A 27,656-nucleotide genomic window follows, 5' to 3' on the forward strand; every position below is an offset into this window, starting at 1 on the left:
CAATAACATTTATTTCTGTAATCAGTAATTAAAATAATTTAAACAACATGACTTGGAATGAGATTTCAGGTTTAAAAAAATATCATGTTAGAAATTACATGTATGTCTTACATTGTAGTGTGAAGATGTCCCTAATGATTATTATTTTTGTCACAATGGGGTTACCTTTAAATTTTCTTTAGCACTTCAAAATGGCTCTGAGCACTATGGGACGTAACATCTGAGGTTATCAGTCACCTAGGACTTAGAACTACTTAAACCTAACTAACCTATGGACATCAAACACATCCATGCCTGAGGCAGGATTTGATCCTGCGACCGTAGCGGTCGCGCGGTTCCAGACTGAAGCGCCAAATCAGCTCGGCCACTCTGGCCGGCCCATGATCGACAAGTGCAACAACTTATGGGTCATCAGTTGTTACCCAATGTAAGATAATATACGGTAGTGGTGATGACAAGGTAGTCCAACATTCCCTATGGTGAAAGCACGTACAGTGAACTACTCTCCGAAAATATTTTCTAATTTGTGGCATCACCCTCGGGCAACCTTTCGCCACAGAAGTGTGCAGCACATGCACCTACGTAACTGTGCAGCTCGGGGCTAAATTAATACCAGCGTAGCGTCCTGCAGCATCCGTTTCTACCGCAAGTGGTGAGCTGGACCGCTACGTGCTGTAGCGCAACGCTGCAGTCACGCAGCCGGCTACGTTATAGTAAGTGTACTCTGTCACACGAAACCCAGCAGGAGGAAAATAAAAGCTTTTCACCCACGTATTAGCCGCATTTAGAATTGTATTGAGACTTTCACCGGACAAATGTCTGGCTAAACAGCTAGAGAAAAATCGAGGAAAATCATCAAATAGCTGATGCCGCTGGTCTGCGAGTCGTCTCCTAGCCCAGATGATTCTGTACTACGAAATGGTGCCACTGACGCAAATCTGCCCATAGTTCGCCACAGCTTTACACTCCACATCGTCACCGGGGGTCCTGCGTTCAATGTGGGGCATCGACTTGCCTACTCCAGCCACTTGTGCTGCTTCCGGTACATGTAAGTCCAGCCGTGAACTAGATAGATGCCGAACTGAGTCCAGTCTTGCGTCGGGAGCGTCACACACTCTTCCAGGCGTTGCATTGCTCTGACGGCAATCCGCTACCTCAACGTACACACTCGGCCGCTGCCGCCGAGTCACTGCCGGCTGCTGTGTGCAGTAGTCACCTCCTGTACGGAAGCCACGATTAATAAATAATGTTGTTACTGAATGGGCATTCTTGGCATCGCGCTCTCCATGGTATTGGAAGATCCCAACCCACAGATACCGCACACACCATTCTGGGGTGGGATTGGCCATCCTGCAGCTCTGGTGTCTGCGTAACAGTCGATACGCACACGTTTAATACTGCCTCGTGTATAAACCCAGAGCTTCTATATAATTTTAAATAATGCCATATTGCTATTAGCTGTTATTGCTTTCATTGTAATGTTGAAATCGAGTATTTGTACCATTTTAAAGCATCTGAAAAACATAGTGCAACGTACTGAGAACAAGCAACATGCAATTAAAAGCACGTATAACCAATTTTCCGGTTTGCCTAACATTTATATTCTTACAGGATTTTTGGTATGTAGTTTAACATTGGGAGACGATTACAACGTAATATGCATACACTTCAAAGAACAACCAGTCAGCGATAAATTCAACTATCGATCATAATATTTCATTTTATGTACAACAAGTATGAGTGGATTATGAAACTTCCTGGCAGATTAAAACTGTGTGCCGGACCGAGACTCAAACTCGGGACCTTTGCCTTTCGCGGGCAAGTGCACTATTAACTCAGCTACCCAAGCACGACTCACGTCCCGTCCTCACAGCTTTACTTTTGCCAGTACCTCGTCTCCTACCTTCCGAACTTTACGGAAGCTGGTTCGCAGGAGAGCTGCTGCAAAGTTCGGAAGGTTGGAGACGAGGTACTGGCCGAAGTAAAGCTGTGAGGACGGGGCGTGAGTCGTGCTTGGGTAGCTCAGCTGGTAGAGCACTTGCCCGCGAAAGGCAAAGGTCCCGAGTTCGAGTCTCGATCCAGCACACAGTTTTAATCTGCCAGGAAGTTTCATTTCAGTGCATACTCCACTGCACAGTGGATATCTCATTCGTGAGTGGATTATGTATAGCATGACAGACTGACATATCTAAAAATGTGAATTTACGCTACAGTACAGTGACCGTCTAAAACAATGGAGAAAATTTGTTATTTGTCAGCTTCGTTTATTCGTAGAGCATGTATTGTGGTTGTTCTTTGAAGCTGCTGTAAATTTCAATTCCTTCCAGAGCTTCAATTAATCTATATTTCTTCACGCCACATAGGAATTGCAAAGGTTCCTCGATGCTGCTGGTGTTATAATCGTAGTTTCGGAGATGTGCACTAATTGAGGATATACGGCTCTCACTTATGTTGGTGTGCTCTATGAATCTGGTGGAGAAACGTTTGCCTGTTTGCCCTACGTATACTAAAACGTACAATAATAATCGTTGGCTATAGTGCTGATGTAGTAGAGAAAACATTGTGTCAAATGTTGGCACCATTGCGCAAGAGTATCGCTAAGGCAGGGATGTGGAATGGATCATGTGACTGGAGACGACGTGTGTGCGGAGTGAACTCGAAAGTTAGTGACTTTTGGACAGTCACGTGGTACAGTTTTCTCTCTCTCTCTCTCTCTCTCTCTCTCTCTCTCTCTCTCTCTCTTTTCCTCTACTTCAGCGGCTGACTACAGCGGTACGAGTCGTCTATGTTCAGAAGAGCGTGAATGGAACACAATCCTTCACGCTGAAAGGAGCTGCTGCTGGGCAGTTGGTTGGTGCGGAGGACACACTCGATTGCCGCGGCTGGGAATTTGTCTATATGAGTCACCTATGTTCGAGAAGTGAATAGTGGGTAAGAGGGGCACGTTTTTCCGACTAGAAGGATCACTACAGCTACACGTAACGGGGCCAGTGTTCTGCTGAAGACGAAGGGCGTCTTTAACGTCATGTGACGGTTGTGGCTCGCTCCGTTGCAGGTAGACGAAACGTGACTCCGCAGTTTCATGCGACGTTCTCCATGTTAACAATTACTGGCGTTTTATGTGTGTTTGTAGGGGAGCTGGAGTTGTCGATTCTTCCTACATGGATGCCGCTTTGTTAGACTAGCACTTTCATAATTTTTTTAATGTGATTGCTTCATGACCTTTCTGGCTTTGTTCTTGTAATAGCGTGCAGTTAGTGTGGTATGATATTTGTTTAAGGTTTGTCGTTGGGTATAATCTGTCATTTGAACTGTGCCCGAAGTCCTTCTGTTTCAGGACACTCGGCCCTTAAATAAGAAATTATTTTGTATGAATAAGGGGCAAGTCCTTGCAATCGATATCTTGTTGGTGTTCAAAACGAAAGTAATTAATTCCAATCTTTCCAACTCCCAAGGCAAAGTTCAGAGTAATTTCAATAAGACGTACCTACTGCAGTCAGGATACTCATGTTGTTTAACTCTTAATGTATAGTGTTTTAAATATTGGGATTTTAATTTTCTTTTGGAAGGGTGAGATTTAAATATGCATCTCAAAGAAAGTTAATCCTCACCCCGGTTCCCGAAACTCCTGAAGATAGACGTTGACTGTGGATATTGTGTCACAGACAGAGTCCCTTTGACTGTTCAGAGGTGTCGCTAAACTCGCCCAAAGACGTAATCAACCATGCATGAGCTGCGACTATTAAACGGAGAGGGTCCGACGGACGATCATTTCCAGTCATTCCACCAGGAAGGAGGTACAGGTCTCGTGTTGTCTGTAGTTCAACCATGCCTAGACAGACGATACCGCGGTTCGATCGCGTCAGCATTGTTACTTTGTTCCAGGAAAGGCTCTCAGCAAGTGAAGTGCCCAGGCGTCGCTGAGTGAACCGAAGCGATGTTGTTTGGACATGGAGGAGATACAAAGACACAGGAAGTCCCCGTGACATGCCTAACTCAGGCCGACCAAAGGCGGATGACCGCTACCTACGGATTATGGGTCGGAGAAACCCTGACAGCAACGCAACCATGTTGAATAATGCTTTCCGTGCAGTCACGGGACGTCGCGTTATGGCTCAACTGTGTGCAATATGCTACATGAAGCGCTACTTCACTCACAACGAACATAGCGAGGTTCATCTTTGCAACCACGACGCCATGCAGCGCGGTACAGACGTGCCCAACAACATGCTCAGGATTGGCATGACCCTCTCTTCGCCGACGAGTGTCTCATGTGCCTTCAACCAGACAATCGTCGGAGACGTGTTTGGAGGCAACTCGGTTAGGCTAAATGCCTTAACCACACTGTACAGCGAGTGCAGCAAAGTGGAGGTTCCCTGCTGTTTTGGGGTGGCATTATGTGGGGCCGACTTACACCGCTGATGGGCATGGAAGGCGCCATAACGGCTGTACGATACGAGAATGCCATTCTTCGACCGATAGTACAAACGTATCGGCAGCATATTGGCGATGCATTCGTCTTAATAGAAAACAACTCGCCGCTCTCCCCCCCCCCCCCCCCCCCACCACCACCCCCCACCATCGTGCACATCTTGTGAATCATTTCCTTAAGGATAAAGGATAACGACATCACTTGACTAGAGTGGCCAGCATGTTCTCCAGACATGAACCCTATCGAATATGCCTGGGGTAGATTGAAAAGGGCTGTTTATGGACGACGTGACCCACCAACCACTCTAGGGATCTGAGCCGAATCGCCGTTGAGGAGTTGAACATTCTGCACCAACAGTGCCTTGATGGGACTGTGGATAGTATACAACGAGGAATATAGGCATGCAGCAATGCAAGAAGACGTGCTACTAGGTATTAGAGGTACCGGTGCGTATAGCAATCTGGACCACCAACCCTGAAGGTCTCGCTGTATGGTGATACAACATGCAACGTGTGGTTTTCATGAGCAATAAAAAGGGCGGAAATGATGTTTATGTTGATCTTTATTCCAATTTTCTGTACATGTTCCGGAACTCTAGCAACAGAAGTGATGCTGAACTGTTTTTGAAGTGTGTGAAAGGTTCAATTTAAAAACCAAAGATCAACATAAATATGTGGACTGTAAATTGCATATGCCTGACCGCTGATAACAAAAGTATCGTTGGCTAACGCATCAGGTTAGATTTCAGCATAGTTTTTTGTTCTTTTAAAATTTATATCTAGCGAATTTGCGATGGTAAAATTTATTCTTAATGTAGTGGCAAGTGGAAAATTGTAAAATCTGCAAGTGTTATCTTATTTCAAGGACAGAGATAAATATTTTTACAGTTATTTTTTCAAATAAACTGTGGGAACCTAGGTGGTAAATTCTGGAATTATTATAGTATTCTACGAAAAGAGGAAAATACCTGTATTTTTCAAAATTAATGTTTTTCAATCTTTTTCTCAGAATTTGGATTCCTTTTGTTTTCCAATTCAGTTTAGAAATTGGAACTTAGATTGTGCCATTGAGATTTGGGCTCTGGACCGCTACAATATGTATTAAAAAAATATGAGAACAAAAGTGACAATAAAGGTAAAGAAATAACTTTTACACTAGAGCAAAACGAGAAGAAATAGAATATATTGCCTTACTCTTATATGGTTTCGTATCAGACAGAATATCCCATAATTTCATAATTTTCAGAAGAATAATGTACGAATCTTGTTTCGCACGAACAACAAAATAGGGAAACCATCCACAAAACAAAACCATTTACATAATCAAGAATTTATAAAATCAGATGTGATGAAGATGAATGTGTCTTCGTGGAGCAAACAGGCAGTTGTTCATCCACCAGAGAGCACACCAACATCAGTTAGAATTTTAAATTCCTATTCTATACACATCTATCATATTACAATCATAGCGCCGGCAACATCAAGGAATCTTTGAAAGTACTACGTACGGAGGTAGAGAAAGACAGCGTAATGGACGCTCTAAAAAAAATTTGAGATTTGCAGCCCCTTCGCAAAACAAACATAATTTATATTCAATGGACAAACGGGCCACAGGAATGACACTTTTCTGCATTGTTTTAGACATTTACTCTAATGTATGATACGTGCACACTTGTGATGCGTAAACCTGTTGTGATATACTTACATTGCACACTCAAAATTACAGTATACAAATTAGAATGTCGTGATCGATAATCGACTTTTATCGCTAACTGGCTGCTCTTTGACGTGTACGCAATTAGGTTGTAATCTCTGCGCAACATCAATCTGCATGAGTAATACTAGTAAGTACATTAATATCAACAAACGCCAAAACTGGTTGTATGTGCTACTAATCCCATATTACACTGTCTTCAATACGTTGTTTTACCTTTCGTAGGTACTCGAAAATTCCGCAAACGCCGAAATTGCAGTAGTAAAACAAAGGAAATAACAACCCTACAAATGTTAGTTGTTATTAATCATTAATTGTATAATCAGAAACGGAATTTTTTTATTTATTTTTATTTATTTATTTATTTATTTTACAATCGTATTGACCAACTAGGATCACGTTAACAACTTCAGTTCCTCTTCTTCCTTTGCTTGTTGTTTCCTATTTTTCCATTATTCCCTTAATTTCTCCCCAAGAAATCTCTTTTTATTTCTTCTGCTTTGAAAGCCTTCCAAATTTAGTATTTTTTTAAAAAAACGGTTTCTAACTGCTATTTCTGATTCTTTGATGTTGTTTCATTCAAGATCTTCCCTTACTTCTGTAATCCATGCTATATTCGATTTCTTCTTCCGGAAATATAGGAGTATTTGTTTTGTTGGTGTATTTCCATCTATTCGGTAGATATGTCCAAAAAAGGTAAATCTTCGTGCGGCCATTACTTCAGATATTTTCTCTATATTCTTGTAGACCTCCTCATTACTTCTTATTTTCTAACCATCTGCAGTTTTCATTGCACCCATTATTTTTCTAATAATGCTTCATTCCAGTACCTCTAGTTTGTCGATCTTATAGTGCATCGTTAGACATTCAGATCCATATAAACATTCTGGTCGTACCACTGTGTTGTAGTGTTTTAGTTTTGTTTTTCTAGATATACATTTCTCGTTGTAAATATTTTTTGTCAAACCATATTCTTTTTCCATTTTGTTAACTATTACATCTTTTGCAGATTTTTCTAGCCCATTCTGTTGTATAGTTTGTCCAAGATATTTAAATTTATTTACTCGCTCTATTTTACCTATTTGTGATACTATGTATTTTGGTGCATTTTTTATATTTGTCAAGAATTTTGTTTTTTCAACTGAAATTTTGAGACCAGTTCTGTTTGCTAATCTTTCCAGAATGTTTATTTGAGTAACTGCTTCTGTCAGGTTTTCTGAAAGTATAGAGAAATCATCCGCAAAAGCCAAGCAGTTTACCTTAATTCTATTTGTTTTCCTTCCCACAGTTATTGGTTCAATTTTTGTGATTTTTTAGCTCCGAATTCCAGATCCTTACAATTTTTTCTACAACACAGTTAAACAGTAAAGGTGATGAACCGTCGCCTTGTCTAACACCAGTTTTTATTTCAAAAACCTGAGATACTTCTCCCATAAATTTGACTTTAGGTACTGTACCTGTTAGTGTTTCACGAATTATGTGTGCTAGTTTTGATTTAACACCAAATTCTCTAATGACCTTACCTACCGTCTCTCTGTCTGTACCGTAAATTATTTTATTGATACTTTGAATAAATCTCAGACACAGTCATTACACGCACACAGTGCGTGTTTTATTTTATTTATTTATCTACGAATTTCCGTGGGAGAACGTCAGCCAAAGCTAGGTGGTCTTCGAAAGAGTCAGTGCGTGGTTTACAGCACACAAATTAGAAAAGAAGGTATGTAAGCAAAGAATTGAAATTTAATATAGCACAGAAGGAAACTGAGTGTACAAATAAATCAGGGCAGCGAAAATTTCTGGAGTACTGCGAAGAGCTCCTATACATAATAGGTGGAGCGTGCCTCAAGAAAGCCTTTCAACTTTTATTTGATACTTGGTGCTTATCACTCTTTTTTCAGTTGTGCTGAAAACCTGTGGATAGGGAACCTGCTGAATATTGCACTCTTTATATACAATGCTGAAGTAAGTGTTATCCAAGTGCAAATCATTTTTCCACGGATCATTCTCTGAATAAATGCTGCAGTTTATTTCAGAACTAGTCGGTTTTCTCAACAAGAAAGCCGATGATGGAATGTATGTACAGGGACGGTGGCATCAGTATTTCGAAACACCTTAATTTCCTACACGGAGTTGGTGAACTCATCTCAGATCAGTCTGACCTCCCGCATTGCGACTGAGAATATTCTTGGTGATTCTACAGAGTTGACAATATACGAGATATCAGTGTGGAAGTAAGGAAAGTAAACAAGTATTAGCGCTGCAGTGTCACAAACAGTAGAGATCATTCTTACAGTGATACAGTACCATTCTGCTTGTGACAAGGTGATCAACGTAGTATCTCCAAGAAGGCTTTCCATCTATGAACCTTGCAAAACTAGCACGCTTTGAAGAAACGATATTGCGGAGACATGGCTTAGCAACAGCCACAGTCTGCCGGGTTCGCAGGAGAGCTTCTGTGAAGTTCGAAAGGTACGGGACGAGGTACTGGCAGAATTACAGGTGCGTAGAACGGTCGTGAGTCGTGCTTGGGTGGCTCAGTCGGTAGGGCACTTGCTCGCGAAAAGGAAAGTTCCCGAGTTCGAGTCTCGGTTCGGCACACAGTTTTAATCTGCGAGGATATTTCATATCAGCTCACACTCCGCTGCAAAGTGACAATTTCATTCAACAGAACAGAAGTTTTGAAACGTAGTGCTACTGAAGAATGCCAAGATTATATGGGTTAGGTTAGGTTAGTGTTTTTTAACGTCCCGTCGACAACGAGAGACGGAGCACAAGCTCGGGTTAGGGAAGGATGGGGAAGGATATCGGGCGTGCCCTTTCAAAGGAATCATCCCGGCATTTGCCTGAAACGATTTAGGGAAATCACGGAAAACCTAAATCAGGATGGCTGGAGACGGGATTGAATCTTCGTCCTCTCGAATGCGAGTCCAGTGTGCTAACCACTGCCAAGATTATATGTGTCGATCAAGTAACTAATGAGTATTTCATGAATAAAACTGAGGAGACAAGAAATTTGTGGCACAATTTGACCAAAAGAAGGGACCGGTTGAATGGATACATCCTGAGCCTTTACGGATCAGCAGTTTAGTATTGGAGGATAGTCTGGGGGTAAAAATCATAGAGGGACACCAAGAGATGAATACAGTAAGCAAATTTAGAAGTACGTAGGTTGCAGTAGTTAGAGATCAAAAGGCTTGCACAGGATAGAGCAGGATGCAGACCTTCATTAGTCCAGTCTTTCGACAGAAGACCGTAATCATTCAGGTTACTGGAATGGTGAATAAGAGTACACGTCTTCAAAACGAAATGGACATTTTTTTGTTCCGAAATTCTTATTAGCTTTGAAAGGAACATCAAAAGGATAAAAACACTTAATATCTAACGACAAATCATATCGTGCAGTAAGAAACAACGTAAAGATACCAATACCGCAGTATCAGGTCTACTGGCTTAATTAGTCGATGTTCTGGCATGATTTACTTATGACATTTGTTTGAATTTGCGTTTTATGAGATGAAAAGACGATGATCACAGTGTCTGAGATGTGTTTTTTTCTGGGTTATGTGGACTGAAAGATATGAAATCAATAGGTCCTATGCAAAATCGGTGAAGAAAGGAATGCAAAACATTGATTAAAACACAGGACATGTGTTTAGACATCACGCCACGATATGACTTCAGTGGTGCTACAGAAAGTCGTACACGGCGGAAGCCATAGGGGAAGACACAGGCTTGAATACATCAAACAATTAACTTGGAGTAAAAGTACTCCTCTGAGATGAAGACGATAATATCCTGCTACCTTATGTTACAGACCCAACCACTATTGACAAGATAATCAATATTTTACACTTTGGCCAAGTGGCAGTGAAATCCAGTAATGAGGTCGTAGTGTTAAACTCTTTTATGTAGTACCAAACAAGATTAGCTGATGTAGTAATGTCGATTCTTATCCTTTTTACGGATATAAACCATCAACCACTATAGATCTAGTACGTTTCATGGGAAATAGGTGTTCGGCAAATACTATGCATATAGACCGTTACAAAGGTTGAATTGCGATTTAATTTTACGACTATTTTCCGAAACACGGTTCATGCTTACGCCACCCTTATGATTCAAAAATCACAAGGCACGGTTCATGAGGGAAACGTCGATGTGCAAACATATAATTGTTTAAATTATCAGTCTGTAGTTAGTAGTGGGAATAAGCACTTATGTTGCATCGTGGAGAAAACCGGAAATGACCTAACGCCAAAATGTTCGATTATGAAGAGAGTGGTTAAAAATCTACTGTTTGAAAAGGTTATGTGTGAAATGGGAAATATGGGAGACCGATTGCAAAGCTATTTCCCTTAAGACGCATTTAGTCACTGAGTACGTTAGTTCATTGCATATGACTTTATTCGGTGCTAGACGATTATTCAAACCACAATCTTTTCGGTAGTCCGAGAGAAGTAATGAGGATGTTTTTGGGTTTGTAAGAGATTATGTATGGGTAACTGGACGGATTCTTAGGACACATCAACGGCTAGGTGGAAAATACGGAATGCATGCTGTTAATCGTTTCGTTGGAGGCATGAAAACGTAGACAACCCTGCAATGAGGTGGTTGCAATTGTTTTGTAGTGATTACCAGAGACGTTTCAAGAGGAGACTGAAATGTCTCACACTCTCATAGGCTTTCTCGAAGGCTAGGAACAGCAATAGGGAGTGTCGGTGCTTTTTATGCTGTGAAGCCCTGCGAGGTAATAGTCCCAGAAACAACAACAAAAAGCTTGGCTACTATCACGATATTTCTTGAACGCGCTTCCTACAGAATATTTGGAACTGAAACGCGCAATACAGAACAGGCTCTCTAGCAAGTAAGACCATCTGTCGGAGACTTGAGGGAGGAAACGAAGTTAATCTCGTGCCTCCCTCTGTCTATTCAAAAATGGTTCAAATGGCTCTGAGCAATATGCGACTTAATTTCTGACGTTATCAGTCGCCTAGAACTTAGAACTAATTTAACCTAACTAACCTAAGGACATCACACACATCCATGCCCGAGGCAGAATTCGAACCTGCGACCGTAGCGGTCGCTCGGTTCCAGACTGTGACGCTTAGAACCGTACGGCCACACCGGCCGGCTCTCCGTCTCTTCCATTTGCTAAATAAATGCAGATTGCGTTTCTGGACGGTTCTGCTCGACGCCATAGTCCGCTCGCAGACAACGTCTTTTCCGAGCGTTCAACATCCATACATCTTAGCAGACACCCCTGGGCTTTCCAGCTGGAATTACAAACATGAGCGAAAGTTCCTATTAATGCGTAATTAACTGAAGCAGAAAACTACAGTGTTTAGGTCCAGAGCGCCGTTTATTACTGTGGCTGTCGGAAACAAGATAAAATACAAGCGGAAGGCCTCTCGAAGCCCCATTAACATCACTGACGATTTCTACAAGAACAAAGCTGTCTCCTAAGTCTGCACTATCGTACAGCGACGATTATTAGTGGTTAACGTTCCCGGCTTAAGTCAAAAATGGTAATTACCAAGTATGGCACATCAAATTCCTTAGCATGTAGTTTCAATTGTGGGGATAAATTAAGTCACGTCCACATGGCAACGGTTGCGGCTCGGGAAGAGTTAAACTACGAACGCAGGACGTTGGTCCACTGTTACGACGTCTTCCCGCACGTCGAACTAAATTACTCCGTGTGGACATGCAATTTTTTATTATCTTTCCTTTTAACTGATTAGGAACGTCACACGAGTCTTAATATCACTTGCAAAATTGCTTCCTTGCATCACACTGAGAAGAAGTTGAACGTGGAGTGACACAGGTGCACTTCCGTTTTTGCTGTTTTTGCATACAGATACATTTTATGCCTGGTCACTATGTCACAAATGACAGCTTCGTCAAAGTAAATGCGAGATGTGCAAGGGATTGTGAAAATATTTAGATTTAATAAAACTGTTAACTCTAAAAGTATTAATTTTGTTGTGCGCGACGTTATTTATATAAAGGCTAAAGGGATGAAACGTCAGCTCCCCGTATGAATAGATTTATTTGTATTCGAATTGGCGAGGGGAAGGATACATTGAATTCCAGCTGAAGTTCTACATTAAAAATTGAACATCGCAGTGGTGAATCGGACGAAAAAACATTCGCAGGCTAACACGTGATTCTTGGTACACAAATTTTAAAACAGTGAAATTTTGAACGAAAGTCTACAAAAGGGATATCAAAAACTGTGTCATGTGTTTGTCTCTTTCTGTAGTGGCTATTTTTAACTATTTATATTTCTTTCTTGCACTGCACAGTAAGTATGACTTTTTCTGTTAGTAGCTTCATTTTCAGTTTGGTCAGTGAATGTCTTTCTACACAGTAACTGTTATGCAGCATTGTCTTTGTTTTAAAGCGAAATATGTATAGTGCAGTGAAGGATTTGGATTACGAACTGATACGCAAAAAGAAGTAGCTGGGTTTTTTATTTGGGAAGAAAAATAGGTAATGACGACGTGTGGTTGTACCTATGTGCTGAACGATGTATTCTGTGTACGAATCTGGCTCGTCGCATCTAAACAGCAGGTTTGTCTAATTCAGTGGAACCCTATAATGGACTTGTTATTGCAATCTGTCGTTGTATAATATGAAAATGAATTTCACTATAGTCATTGTACTAGTAAAAACCTACATGATGAGATGCATTTAACGAGATTATACGATTTCCACACTCTAGTAATATGATGCATTTTGATATAATTTCCGAGAATAGCTTAGGAAACTCCTTCAGTCATATGCTGCAGCTGGGCGCAAGGCTTTACGCAGAGTTAAAATTCTTATTTTTGTTCAAGAAAGTAACTAAATTGCATTACCCCGAAACACGCGTTCGTTAAAAATGAATGAGGCTGAACACTTATATTTTCTAGCACAGCAAATACGATCGTCGACTCGCATTCGTTCCTCTTATAGTTGGCAATAGATAGTGCTTCAGCGTGGAATGTTTCTAATCTCGAGAGATAGCACTGAACTGATATTATATGATCTGCCAACCATGGAGTCTCTCATCTCCTGCCAAACTCCATGAGTGGAGCAACGGAGCTGTAACAAAAGCAAATCGCTGAAAAATGTACTAACTGTTCACAAGAAATAATGAAGACAGTATAGTTGAAGAAAATTTGATTAAGAAAAGGTAATTTTCGTTTTGTCATTCGGAAACACAACTGCAACTGAAGTGTTCATAGCAGTGGCAACTGACACAAGACTAACGAACAGTATTTTACCCCTAGGCAGCTAACTGCCAAACGCGTGAAACAATGCATGCCGTATTCGTTACCGTAACTTCGAAAAAACTGATAATTTTCATTGGGTCATTGAAACATACCGAGGTAGTCTAAAGTCAAGGCAACTGCTCCCAAAGAGCAGGACATCCAGCACAGAATGCTGCTCCTGATTCAGAATTTCTTTTTTTTTTTCACTCCACGTAAATTGTAGATACAAGTGGCATAAATAACTCTGTTTTAGAGAGAGTGGGAGGAAAAATAGAAGCTAGCACTAACAGCTTTCTCTGGTGGTCTGGAATGACTGATCACTTAATCTAAACTGATTATCAGCTGCTCCTAATCGCATTCAAACACGTTACTTTCGATGGCTCAACCTAAGTACAGGCTACCTATCGTTGGAGTTTAAGTTTCAAAACGCTGTTCAGAATATGGTCGAACTTGAACAGCATATTACTGACGCAGGGGGAAACATTATAGGAAAAAAAGAAAAAAGAAAATTAAATGGATTACGCTGTAAGCGTAAGAATATGCACACCAACAGACGCACGGCACACGGCTGTCCTCAGTTTGTGTCCGAGACGCAGAACATCAGTGTTTCCATTAAGGATAGCGCACTGCAGACAAAGCTCATTTATAAGAACGGTGTCTGTGTGCCAGTAGCCCTGCGGTTTTTCCGGACGCACAAGAATATGGAAGAAAAGGCACTGGCGCGATGTCTGTAAAGGGTCTGGAGAAACTGGATTACAAAATTCGAAATTCATGTTTTTTAAATTCGGAAGTCATGCTTTTTTTTAATGCAATGTGGCAGAGCAAGACAAGCAGTTAAAATCGGGCGTCTGTCGAAGATATGACCACAGCATTGCAGGTACGGCCGAGCGGTGGTGTACTATCATACAGTGTACGGGTCCGGCAGGGGTGGCCGAGCGGTTCTAGGCGCTGCAGTCTGGAACCGCACACCCACTACGGTCGCAGATTCGAATCCTGCCTCGGGCATGGATGTGTGTGATGTCCTTAGCTTAGTTAGGTTTAAGTAGTTCTAAGTTCTAGGGGACTGACGACCTCAAAACCTAAGTCCCATAGTGCTGAGAGCCATTTTTTTTAACAGTGCATGGGGAATTGCTCGAAGGTTGGACATTCCTGCCAGCGCGACGCGTAGAATTCTAAGAAGCATCCTGCATTTCTAGCCATACAAAGTAACTCATGTTCAGGAGTTGCTTTTTACTGGCCTGCATGCAAGATAAATGTTCGTTCTGAAATATCTTGCTCGCTTGGGTGTGGAAAATGATTGGCCATGAAACATTACGTGGACAGACGAAGCCTATTTCCATATCCAAGCATATGACGATATCAGAAATGCAAAGTATGGGCAACGGAAAATCCGCACGCACATCAACCGGTACTACTTTATTCTACAAAGGTATCTGTGTGGTGCTGGTTGATGGCATCGTTTACTGTAGGGCCGCATTTTTTCGAGAAGAGTCACGTGGGTTCTATTACCGTCATTGGTAAACGCTACCAGAATCTTTTGTGCACTAACATCATTGCAGCCGTTCAAACAGCGTACAAATGCGGTAGGATCATTTTTATACTAGATGATGTTCCTTCGCATATTTCATAGCCAACGAAGCGGCTCGTGCAGAGGCATTTCGAAAGTGCTAGAATTATAAGCCGCATTTCCCTAAAGCGTAGACGTCCATATCACCTTATCTTAAAGCCGAGTGGCTTCTGGATGGGCAGTTATGTGAACGACATTGTGTGCAGTGTTCCAATGACGATTGCAGCTGAATCGAAGACAAGCAATGCGCAACGCATTCTGGACGTGAGCCCCGAAGCACTCCGATCTGTTGCGGAATATTCTATGTTTCTATTTCAACTTGTAGGGAAACGCTGGGCAGCAAATTGGACAAGTCTTGCGCCAGTCTCGCCACAGAAACCGACGCCGTTATGTTCTTTATGGAGGTTTTGGCTCCTGGACAGTAATAAATTGTTTTGCTTCTTATATGGTTTTCAGCCTCACGAAAATTAAAAACCGATTTTTCCCACCCGATGTGGTTCGACCTCGCCGCGGTGGATGTGCCTACCTGTCTAACAGTGCGGGTGATGTACTGTGCAGCTCAAATCATACCCATCGTACTGCGATTCGTCTGTCATCTGTAGCCGACCCCATTCACTTTAAGATGCTTACAGCGATATCTATTTACTTTTAACCCTGCGTCAATAAAATGCTGTCCAAATTTAACGTCTGAACAGTGGTTCTCATTCTACAGCGTTTTGAAACTGGAACTTTGATAATGGACACACTGTATACATATACTCATCAGTCACCTTCATTAACAGTATGTAGCAGTAATGAACGATACCTCATAAGCCAGTACGGTATGATAATGGTTCATATTCCTAGAAACGCCTTACCAACTACTTGCATGGTAACAATTGCTACTCGTTACATTTTTGTTTTAATAACACTAATTTGTAAATGGCATAGAAACACAGTCATCAAGTAAGGGCTTGTATTATTCGCTACAGTATTTCAGCTTTGTTACTTTGTTTATTGTTCTCTAAAGCATTAATTTCGAAGTTAACTTTCAACCAACTGTACCTATAGGAAAACTGCCAGTTCTAATCAACATCACACACGGAATAGTTCAATTCATCGAAATGGTTTCGATATTTCCAGGCCAGGCTCTAGAAATCAAATCAGCAATGGTGTACTACCGTCGATGACGATAGTATCTCTAAACTGACACTGATTAAAGGAAATTTATAACTGAGTTGTAAATACTGCTACGTGAATTATTTTCAGTATTCGTTAGGTATTAGAGAAGAACTGTACAGCGTTGTTTTAGAGTATGGACGTTGTACGTCTGGTACCAACTGTACACGTTAATAACGAACTGGTAGAAAAAATGAATTGTGTGCGCTTACTGTAATCCAAAATTCGTTGATGACGTATAGCTCGGAATACTTACTTTCGATGGTATGAGTAGAAATGATTTTACGCTTGATGTTTACGTTAATTAATCCTTCATTGTATTCGCTTTTCCGTTTAATGCGAACTGTGTCACGCACGGCAGAGTAAACAAACACGACTCAAATGAGTGTATTTGTTACCACAAAGAAGTATTGCAGGAGTAAATTATTTATGAACAGTTCAAGTCAGGAAGCTGAAACTTTAGCGAGAATTACAGAGGAAATCCCACTGAGGGAACTAATACATGCACGGTATAAACTGTCCCGAAAGGTCAGTATATTGTAAAAAGTGGTAATACAAGTGCACCTCATCGCAGTGAATGTGAAGTGTTTTCATAACTTCATTGTAGTGAATTTAAATTATACTGCGAGATGTTGCAGCAAGAATTGATATCAGTATCGAATCTATTGTGTCAACCATAAAGTGGCAGCAACTTTTACGATGGACGTCTATCCATCTCATGTATGTTCAGAAGTTGGGCCATAACAAGGTCTGTGGACAAACTCTGAATCTGTAATGAACAACAGATGCACTGAATCATCTCTGCGATTAAACGAAGTAATATCGAGTCAGCGAGAGAATCAAATCTCAGTGAGATATTGGGAATGAATTGTTAACAAAGATCTGGGATACTGAAGTTTACAGCCATATGGATTATTTCAAGCTGGATGTCACAATTAATAATGAACGTTATTGCTATATGAAAAAAAGAGATGAAACTTGGACAGAGGTGTGGGCGTTATGATTTTTGGACTAACATCAACGGCAGCCCCTGTTAATTTTCAGACACTGACACAGTAATCATGAGCCGTGCGAGCCGTGACAAGACCCCTCAGACCGCGTGGCTACCCCGCGCCGCAAGCATTAGAGGCATACGTCTTGAAACAGGTACATTGGTCGACCACAGTAAAAGACGACGGACGTGCGTGGTACAGGCCATCACATGTTCCTGTCCACTTTCTTTGGAAACCAGTCAGGCAGCACTGACAATATGATTTTCTTTAGGACAGTGAGTCATTTGAGTTGATCGGTGTCAGGAAATTTTGGAATTTGGTAGGAGGGTGGCGGTGGTGGTCCGTTGAACAGTATCGATAAGAAATACGAAATTAATGTAAAGGATGGGTAAGTAAGATGAAACCTAATAAGAAATATAATAAATAATTAGTTAATAATGAAGGTTAAGAGATTATTAAAAGGCACTCATTACAGAAACAGTGTTCTGATTAAAGTGGCTCAAATAGTTAAAGCTGACAATTTCGTGTTAGTAATAAGAAATAATCATTATCATATACTATGATTTAAATATCGTGTTCACATTGCGAGCGTTGTACGGCAGGCTCCGCTTCTCGCTTCTTGCTTCACGTATTTCACTTTCTCTAATCATGCCAGTCGTCTTCTTGTAGTCCTCTCGCATCCATCGCTTCCCAAATATCTTCACTTCAGCTCCTCCTAGGTCGCCCACGCTTTATTCTTTCCACTGTGGTCCACTGCCACACTTCCTTTGGCCATCGGTTATCGTCCATTCTTTCCAGGTGACGATAACATTTCAGACGTTTCATCTTTATGGCGACAGTTATTGATTTATTAACACTCAATATCGTCTGTTATGTTGGTATTTGGTACACGGTCCAGCTTGAAGAAGCCATAACTTCACCTCTAAAGTTACATCTCTAGTGCAAGCAACCTCTTACTCTGACGCTTTCGTGCTACCCATTTTTATGCTGTGTTACAACAACTGAACGCTATACCATCTGTTTCGAAGCCTGTGCTCAACATCGTCCTGGTCTCCTGCTACGATGCTACGCTCATCAGCGAAATTCAGTATGTATAAGTTTTCGTCCACCACGTGGACTCCCATGCCTACACATTTGCTCTTCCAGGCTTCAAGTGCTTAATCCACATGCATTTCAAACACCGTCGGTGGCACTGTATTTCCTACTTTCAAAGCGCTCAGAGAGTCCACATTGTATTGTTTAACTGCTTTGCTGTAATCAGTTGACACCTCACTATTCTTCACAATTGACCACCGATTGTTTTGTGGTACCGCGTTTACGACTTCTGCAAATCCACGAAGACTAAATGTGTCTCTAACCCTCTGATAATTCTCTTATCTTCTGCATTAAGTAGTGTGAATATTCCTTCAAATAAATTTTCGTAAATTTAGTGGGGAATGATACAAATGACACAAAGCATAATAAAAATGGTTCAAATGGCTCTGAGCACTATGAGACTTAACATCTGTGGTTATCAGTCTCCTAGAATTGAGAACTACTTAAACCTATCTAATGTAATGGCATCACACACATCCATGCCCGAGGCAGGATTCGAACCTGCGACCGTAGCAGTCGCGCGGTTCCGGACTGAACCCTTAGAACCGCGAGTCCACCGCGGCCGGCACAAAGCATAATAGATAAGGTATAGTAACAAGAGTGACAAGTGGTATAGCGAACTCCTTAACTGTGAGGGTTCTTACAACTTACATGTCAAAGACACAGTAACGGATTTATGTATTTTAATCGAGTTGAATTATACATGATAAACCATTCATGTACGACTGTCTGTTTCATTAGAACATTGAATAATACCAAAACTATATTTGAAATAGAAAAACGTACATAGAATAGGCACTACGCACTGGGGTACAACTGCGTAACTTCTATCCCTCTCCCCCTCCGAACTAAGTAAATTACGTTGGCCCGAATTAAATTTGCAGCCGATAATATGCTTTAAAAGTAAGACAAGTGAGGCAGTGATAGCTAGACTATTTGATGGAAGTATCTCCTTCCATTTCCGACTTTATGACTAAAGGTTTCCACCGTGTTAAATAACACTTGACTGTCAGGTCAACTGTAAAGATCAGAAGCGTGATTTCGTTGATACCGTTAACGAAACCGCGGAATATTTTCTGGATACGCACCTTAGTGTCGAAAAGTAGATTCATGCTTTGGAACTAGAGATTCAAAACGTTGTTACATTTTGCAGTTGTTTCGTTGCATTCGCGGAGTTGAGCTGCGTTAAGATCTCTGGTGCGGTACGCGGAGCAGGCGGACGTACCTGGAAGGCGGGCTTGTTGTGCGTGGCCTCTAGGAAGACGCAGGCGGTGTGGTGTATCTTCTCGAAGTCGTAGCCGACGACGCCGTGGCTGGTGTAGACGGGCGCGCACGCCGCCAGGATGACGACCCAGGTGACGGCGATGGCGGACAGCGCGTGCCGCTGGGTCCGTAGGCCCATGGACGACACGGGGTGCACCACGGCCAGGTAGCGGTCGAACGACATCAGCACCAGCGTGTACACGCTCGCGTAGCACGTCACCACGATCAGGTACTGCACCACCTGCAACCGAGCAACCGTCCACAATCAGCAGCACTCGCAGCAACGTCATCGGCACAGAGGGGGGAAGGGGGCGGCGCGCCTCGTTAGTTGCCAGGTAACGCACTATTCCCTGGTGTCGAAGAGAGTCCCTATTGTTGAACACCTGTCGAATTCCAGGCAGCTGAAAGTGGGTTAAAAAGGTTTCCTAATAACACTATGTAGGAGCAGGAAATCAATTCTTGAATATGATTCGCAATCAATAAAGCATCCATGATACCTCGTTGGACGCTTAGGCATAGCAGTTAGTTTTAATCGATTTCTGGGAAAACATGTGACACACCTATTCTTGCATTTGTATCTGACTGTGTACGAGAGTGTGGTACATAATTTTGTTGTAATTTCCAAGAATGTTTGCCTATCGAAGCTTCAAACGATAGATATCGAACGTGCGATTCTAAATCGATCACGCCACTGTAGTGGCACGTATTATGAGCATGTTTATAGCGGTCACTGCAGCAACAGGAAAAGAAGAACGTTACTGAAATAGTTGTAATTACAAAGTAAACTCGACCTCACTCGACGTCGACGTTGTCGTCATGAAGAAGTCCATTTGATGTGTATGCTACGGGAAGAATTCCCTTTTTGGCCTAACATGAGTAGACTCTGCAAGTGTCACACAAAAATGCGGGTGGAGTGTGACATTTCAGACAAAAATTCAAACACTTTCCTACATTGTATAAGCATGGAATTATATTCTTCCACGCGAGGCGATCGGCCGAAGAAGCGACTACGATACCAGACGTCCCACTCACTACCGTCATAAATCGTTTGGGTTTTCGTAGCATCTCACAAATTATATATCATAACGCGAGCCACCATAGTTGCGTGATCGATTTATAATCGCACGTTCGATATCTATCGTTTGGAGCCAGCGGCTTAGATCCGAAAACATTCTTGGAAATTACCTTATCGACATGTTTAGCAACATTTTTAATACATTTACTTTCGTAGATATACTATTGCCTGATGGTGAGAGCAGCACGGATTGTAGTACAGCTTCGTTCTTATCAGCCAAATATACCAGCAGCCTGGAAGTGAGGCAGAAGGAATCCCAATCTTCGTATATTTGTGAGGGATTTCCAGTTCCGGCATTCGCTTGATACCCAAGGGAAACCTCGAAGGAACCTTGATCGAAACTGAGCGATTGTAATTAACTTAATTTTATTTTGCGATAGTATTACCAATATTAAAGCCAAAAATAAAATGTGTTTGGTTGTTCAGCGCGAAAGTGTAAAAACTTGTACCAGACTCTACGACAAACAGTCGCGAAACTCTATAGAGCAACAAAAGTCAGCCTCTTCATAGCTGAAGTGACACTAGCGCTCAAAGCGGCTAGCATTTGTAACAGAAGAATGGCACGATATAAACTAGAAATTTGCTATTTTTAATGCTGTTTCTACCATAATATTTGCGAGTCACTAATCGATTTTTCCAATACGAAGAGGAAAACGTAATTAAAACAATATATGGTCTCATGTTGATGTTAACATATAACAATACAAAACTAAGTGCACTATAACATAGCCTACAAGGAACACAGTAGCAAAGCCGTAACCGTATAACCTAAAATTCTTTAAGACGGGACGTCAGTAATTCTGACGTGGTGTGTTAATGTTAAAAAGTAACCGCGTGCCTGGAAGGTGGAAAGTGCTTTGTGATGCATTGGGCCGATTGTAGCTCGTATCACGAGTATTATCGCAGGTTTCAAGCATTCGATGTGTATGCTAAGGGAAGAATTCCCTTTTTGCCGTAACCTGAGTAGACTCTGCAAGTCTCACGCAAAAATATGGGCAGAGTGTCACATTTCCGACAAAAGTTCAAAACCTGACATTATTTTTAGTCTTAGAGATTGGCTTACTTTGCTTCTTATAAATAAGCATTTGGCCTTGTCATTCCTTTTATGCCTTGCGTGTACTCTGCTTTCCCAATTTAAAAATGTGTACAAGGTAGTCAAAAACAGTTTGAGAAGCTTGTAACGGTGTTTCAGAGCAGGTTGTACTGGGAAATAACTGTTAAGAAAAGAATTGGATACTTCACGCCATTTCCGAGTAAATTAGCATTGGAGTTAGCCAGTAAGGCCGTGGCGCCTGCGAATTCATATGGCCCGCCAGACACGGTGTCGTCGAACGCGTCCTTCGTTCGCTTTTCTAAAACCGAACAAGAAAGCGGATCAAAAATTGTACATGGATTGGGATTAAGGATCTAACCACGGGCCAAAGGCTGAGCCGTCTCTTGCGCTATCATCTACGCTATGAGGTCAACTGCCACTAATTGTATCTGGCGGGCCTCTTGAAGCTGGCTGCGCAACTGCATTACTGGCTAACTCTAGTGCTAATTAAACCAGAAAGGGCAGATGTTTCGAATTTTTTTATAATTATTTCTGAGCAAAAACTATCCTGAAACACCCTTACAAGCTTTGCAAACTGTTTCTGAGCACCATGTACACGTCTTCACATTTCGCTTTCGCGTCTGTAACATTTAATTCTCCAGCATGTCCGCCTGTGACGCTTTCTTCTTATTGCGTGAATGTCTTAAACTACAGGTAACACATGTTTCATTTCTTTTAACATAAAACGTAATTGCTGTTCAGTTTCGGATACCACTCTGCATTATCAAGTAATCGTATTTCGCTAATTTTTTGCCCGTGGTAAACAAGAAGTACTTTACTTCCATTTTCCCATTTCCAGCTACAAAATAAATGTAAGTGGAGACAATGAACACGTCTTACACCGCTCCCGGTTTTGACTTCTTACACGAAGCTGTCAGTACAAGCTCTTATAATGCGCTTTGAATAAACAGATGCTTTGGAAATTCAATGCTGCTATTCCCAATTATACACTCATATTCAGAAAAAAAACAGAACACCTTGCATCGTTGGACATAGGACATTCATACCCACAGAACATGTACGTTAGCACGTTCTACAGAAACAGTTAGCATCTGAGCCACGTCCGCCCACGGCGCAACACCATCTACCACTAAAATGTGGCTGCGTCTCTCGTTGTCGCTGTAAACCGAAGGTAATGGATCAGTGTGACTCCAGCAGACGTTCAGAATGCCTCGCAAACTATGCGCGAACCGTACCGTCAAATCAGTGTGCACTATTAGCATAAGGGAATGTTATGCATCCATCTGGTAAATTGCTTTTCGTGTGGGACGAAGTGTTTCGGCAGTGAAGCGGGTGTGCTCCGAATGGCTTATGGAAGGCCATAACATACGACGAAATGGGTCAGGTCGCACCACCCAGAGCTCCCTTACCCCCTCATCCGAATGGCACTGCAGGACAGTCCTGCGTCCCCCTTGGTTCTGGCGCAACAGCGGAATAGTGTAACACATCGTATGCTTTCAGGGATGAGAGTCAGTCGCTGTTTATTATGGCATGGGTTTAGTGCGTGTCGTTAACCTCTCCACCTGCCTTTGACAAATGTGCAGAAACATGCTAGGCGGCAATGGTGCATGCAACGACGTCACTGGGAACAAGAACGGCACCAGGTAATGTTTCCGTTTGAATCCAGGTTCGGTTTGTTGGAAAATGGTGGCCGAATTATGGGTCGCTGCAGACAGGGGGAGCGGCATCATGATGATTGTATTCACTTAAGACATTCAGCGCCAAATCAAGCAGTATGGTGTGGAGTGCTATTGGGTACAGCCTCTTATCACAGTTGGTGCGTGTCTAGCCAACACTGACTCAAAGTAAGGTCGCGGCGCTTGTTCGTGACGTCACGTCAGCTAGGCACGGCGGACGCCAGGTCTGTTGCAGACATACTCATAATGGTGGTGTCTCCTTCTCTGACACAGGAAAATGTGAACTAATGGCGGTAGTTGACCAACACACATTGTTCTGAGAGATTCCTGCAATCAATTAATTGTGCAATTCATTACACTTGAAACGTCCCCTTAGAAATATTAAACACGACTGTGCTTAAACTGACATACAATATTTTTAGCGCAACGCAATCTGACCTTCAATAATCCCTACAAAAGAATGGCCCTTACTAACATTAACCTATACCTTTCACAAATCACTTACCTCACCAAAAATCTTCGTTACTCGAACTACTGCAATACAACGAGCGCCACTACTGCCAGCTAAATAAAAGATTCAAACTACGGAAGTCACTAACTACTGATAGGCGTAGTTAGCAAATTAAAGATTTTAATAGAGAACAAACAATGTATTTACCTTAATAGTCATAATATATATATATATATATATATATATATATATATATATATATATATATATCAGTTCATGACATCAATTCTTACACACTTCTTAACAAATAGTGTACTCCTGAACTTCAATTGCCACCTGTTTTACGGATTGACATAAATAAACAACTTCATGGTCCAGCAGCAATAGAATTCGTGCTTCTTAACCTTATTTGTAAATCTGAGGAAGTTATGTTTGTACTGGGTTGCTTTTACAAAAAAACTGTGAACATATTGGTGCTGTGCTTTAGGTATCTTGGTTGACTAAGGGGTGAGGAGCGCTGAATGTTAATGAAATATCTTGCGATTGTACATGTTGGGGGATGGGGTGGGGGACAGAAGAAGAGGCAGAAGACAGATACTTGTTTTACCAAATAAAAATTTTTTATGTTATAAAGTTTCTCCATTCAGTTGCAGGAGGGGAATATTTATCTTTCCTAATGCGCATGTTTAAAAAAGTTTAAGCTCAACAGTGTTTTCGATGTATGAAGCTATTTTGTTTCTTGTTTAGAATTCCGTTCGTTGAAAACGACTATAATCTAATGACTGGCAACAGTGGGACATTTACACATGTAAATTAGTTCACATTTCCAGTGACGATGTCAAACGATAGTAAATAAATAAATAAAAGAAATGAGTTCATTGTAAGGGGGTTGGGGTAAGTTTCCATAGCAAAATGGATCAAGTAAATATAGATACTTGAATGTAAAATTTACGATGCTTGCAATGGGGCAAAGCATCTTCTCATATTGATCTACGTTTGTTTTGCGAGGATTCAGTAATACAGAACTATGATCTTCATTTGTAGCTTTATGATAGTAAGAAAATCTTTCATCTAAATAAAACTGCAGAATCCGAAACAATACCAAACATTTTGTCCAAAAATAAGAGATTTATAGTGATAAGCAGGCCCAGGCGTTTCTGCTTGCAACAGACCTGGCGTTCGCCGTGCCTAGCTGACGTGACGTCACCAACAAGCGCCAAGGCCTTCCTTTTAGTCGGTGTTGGTCTAGTGCACTGTGACCAGTGTGAACTGCGTCAAGAACATCCTGCGACCCGTAGCCATACCCTTTTTTCCTGCACGACACACCAGAGGCCATTTTGCTGTAAGGCAATACAAGATCACATGCTGCTGTACAAATCCGTGCCTTCTTGGTGCCACAGGATGTCAGCCTTTTCCCCTGGTCCGTCAGATCACCAGACTTGTCTCCAACAGAAAATGTATGGGGTATCGTCAGACGACAAGTGCAGCGATGTGACCCTATGCCAAAAACCACAGATGAAATCTGGAACCAGGTGAATGCAGCACGGATAACTATACCACAGGATGCCATTCGCGTCGTATCACGTCAATGCCATCGCGCATGGAGCAAGTCATCAGGGCCCAAGGCGGACCCTGTGTCACATGCTGAACAAAGGTGACTGAGACGCTAATCATTTCTGTAGAACACATTCAGCTATTTGCCCTGTGAATGTGAACGTCCTATCTCATTCTGAACATGAGCGTGTTTTTGATTGCTGCTGCAATTTATAGTTCCCCAATAAAATACGAAATATGACTTCATTTGCATGTGCTTGAATGTGATTCTTCATTTCATACCCAGACTACATAAGCGTGTACCAGTGTGTTCATACATGCAAACCGATTAGCGGTGCTGCAGTAGTGAAACTGCAGAAAATCTGTGAAACTTTCGTGACTCATAATCTTGGACTCTACTTCTAGGAGAAACATCTGCAGAGTGTAAAAAAGAGTGCTTCACTACGAAGTCATTCTAGATGAAAATATAAGGTTTATGACTGAACTTCTTCCCTTCTACGACAAGCCTATTGAAAATGAAACACGTGGACGACGGCACATCTTTCTGTAAATAATTGTTTACTATCCAACTGCAAGGCATTGTTCCTCCTAATGTTCAGTTAGTGATCAATGACGTACCTCCGAATGATCCCATATCCTTGACGCATATCATATTAGACAGGGACAATCATCTGAGTGAAGTTCATGGAGTCAAGCCACAGACAGTTCTCATCGCCATTTCCTTGCTTAAGAATATCCTTTGGGAATGTGCAATGTTGATCCGAAATGTGATGCAGTCTACCATAATGGAGCGAAAATATGTGAAATAAAAAAAAAAAACGATGTGTAGTTTCAGTGTCAGACTCTACGAAGGCAGATGCTTTCAATTTCATCACATGATCTTGAAAATGACGCTTTCAAGAAATCATTTATTCCGGCTACAGTCCTAGGAAGTTAAAACATTTGATTTTACCCATTAATTGAATACTTTCTTCTAATTAACTCTCACTTTTGACGTTAATTGTGTCAGAATTCATTTTAAATGAGTTGTGCTGTAATAAACCGACAATGAGGTTTACGTGAGGTGCGAGTCCATGTTAAACATTCCTCTATTCGCTAAATAATTTACATTAATTTCATTTTTTCGAGAAAGCATACTTAGAAAAACGAAGATCTTAGCTGCTCTCTCCCCACTCTCCCACACACACACTCTCTCTCTCTCTCTCTCTCTCTCTCTCTCTCTCTCTCTCTCTCTCTCTCTCTCTCCGTAGAACATAAAAAGGAACAATTATTTCAGATTCTTATGTTCTTATGTTATATTTCAAGGCAGTAGAGAGTCCAGATCGCATGTATATTATTTACCGTCGCTTAATTTACTCTCTCTTATTTCTTTAACGGTATCAAATATATACCGTGTTTCTTTTGTGGAAATGTAACTTGCTTTTGAAAGAGCTACTTTGCTTTCAATAAAATGTGTGCTGTGCTGTGTGCAGTGGTAGAACATATGAATGACAGATAGCTCTTCAGGTACGTATTTTTGAGCCCATCTTTACTAGACTTTTCGCTTCGAATGACAGTTCCTTGGCATCCCTGAATATTTACGCTCCTTCTGGGATACACTGTATGTAACTGAGCTCTTTTTATTCAAACCGATTACGTAATGACTGATTCCTAATTATCAGAATGTCTGTTGTAAAATACTTACCTGTTGGAATTCAGAGAGCCATTACCTTACGCTGGGGGGCAAATAAAAGACATTCAGTAGTAATCCGAATTAGGAGCTTCACCCGTAATTCTCCATTTGAAATTGTCATTTGTATGACGATGTAGCAGAAAAATAGTTATTTACAGCCTCCTTGTTATCTGAAGTGACAATAATGGACGGTATAAGAAAAAAAGTACTTCGCACAGAATACGTACTGTTCTCGAACTCCAACATACTTAGTAAACATTCTTCTCTATTAGTCAAAAGTTTTAGTCTTATGAGTTGATGAGTAGAAGCACTTTGATAAATACATAAATTTCACAAAATTGTCTATACAGGGGTCAACAACAATTCAGAAACACCACGAGAGACGCTTGCTTGAACATTAATGCAGATGCGTGCCACGCCTGCAGGTTGCACTGTAGTATTTGCATTTTATCAACCGTGGTCACAACAGTGTTTTGTGTAGTTGTGAGTGTATTACGTCACAGCAGTGTAATTCGAATGTGGACAGTGCGTTGGTGCTGGTATGGAAGGTGCTTCCGTAGCCAAGGCAGCTAAAGTGTTTGGTGTTTCAAGAGACGCATCAAAGAAGATTTATACAGCATATAGGTGGTGGTGGTGGTGGTGGTTAGTGTTTAACGTCCCGTCGACAACGAGGTCATTAGAGACGGAGCGAAAGC

The 27,656-nt window shown here is 41.5% G+C and overlaps 1 protein-coding gene across 2 annotated transcripts in view; it reads right to left on the bottom strand.

Moving 5' to 3' along the window:
* Nucleotides 1–27,656, bottom strand: part of LOC126334591 (allatostatin-A receptor-like) — a 1,378,228-nt gene that overhangs the window by 691,628 nt on the left and 658,944 nt on the right. For both annotated transcript variants that reach the window (XM_049996982.1, XM_049996983.1), the window contains exon 2: nucleotides 19,442–19,720. In XM_049996982.1, coding sequence (XP_049852939.1) covers nucleotides 19,442–19,720 — 279 coding nt within the window. The remainder of the gene's footprint in view (nucleotides 1–19,441; nucleotides 19,721–27,656) is intronic.

The sequence above is a fragment of the Schistocerca gregaria genome, chromosome 2 (genome assembly GCF_023897955.1).
Source record: "Schistocerca gregaria isolate iqSchGreg1 chromosome 2, iqSchGreg1.2, whole genome shotgun sequence".
NCBI lineage: Eukaryota > Metazoa > Arthropoda > Insecta > Orthoptera > Acrididae > Schistocerca > Schistocerca gregaria.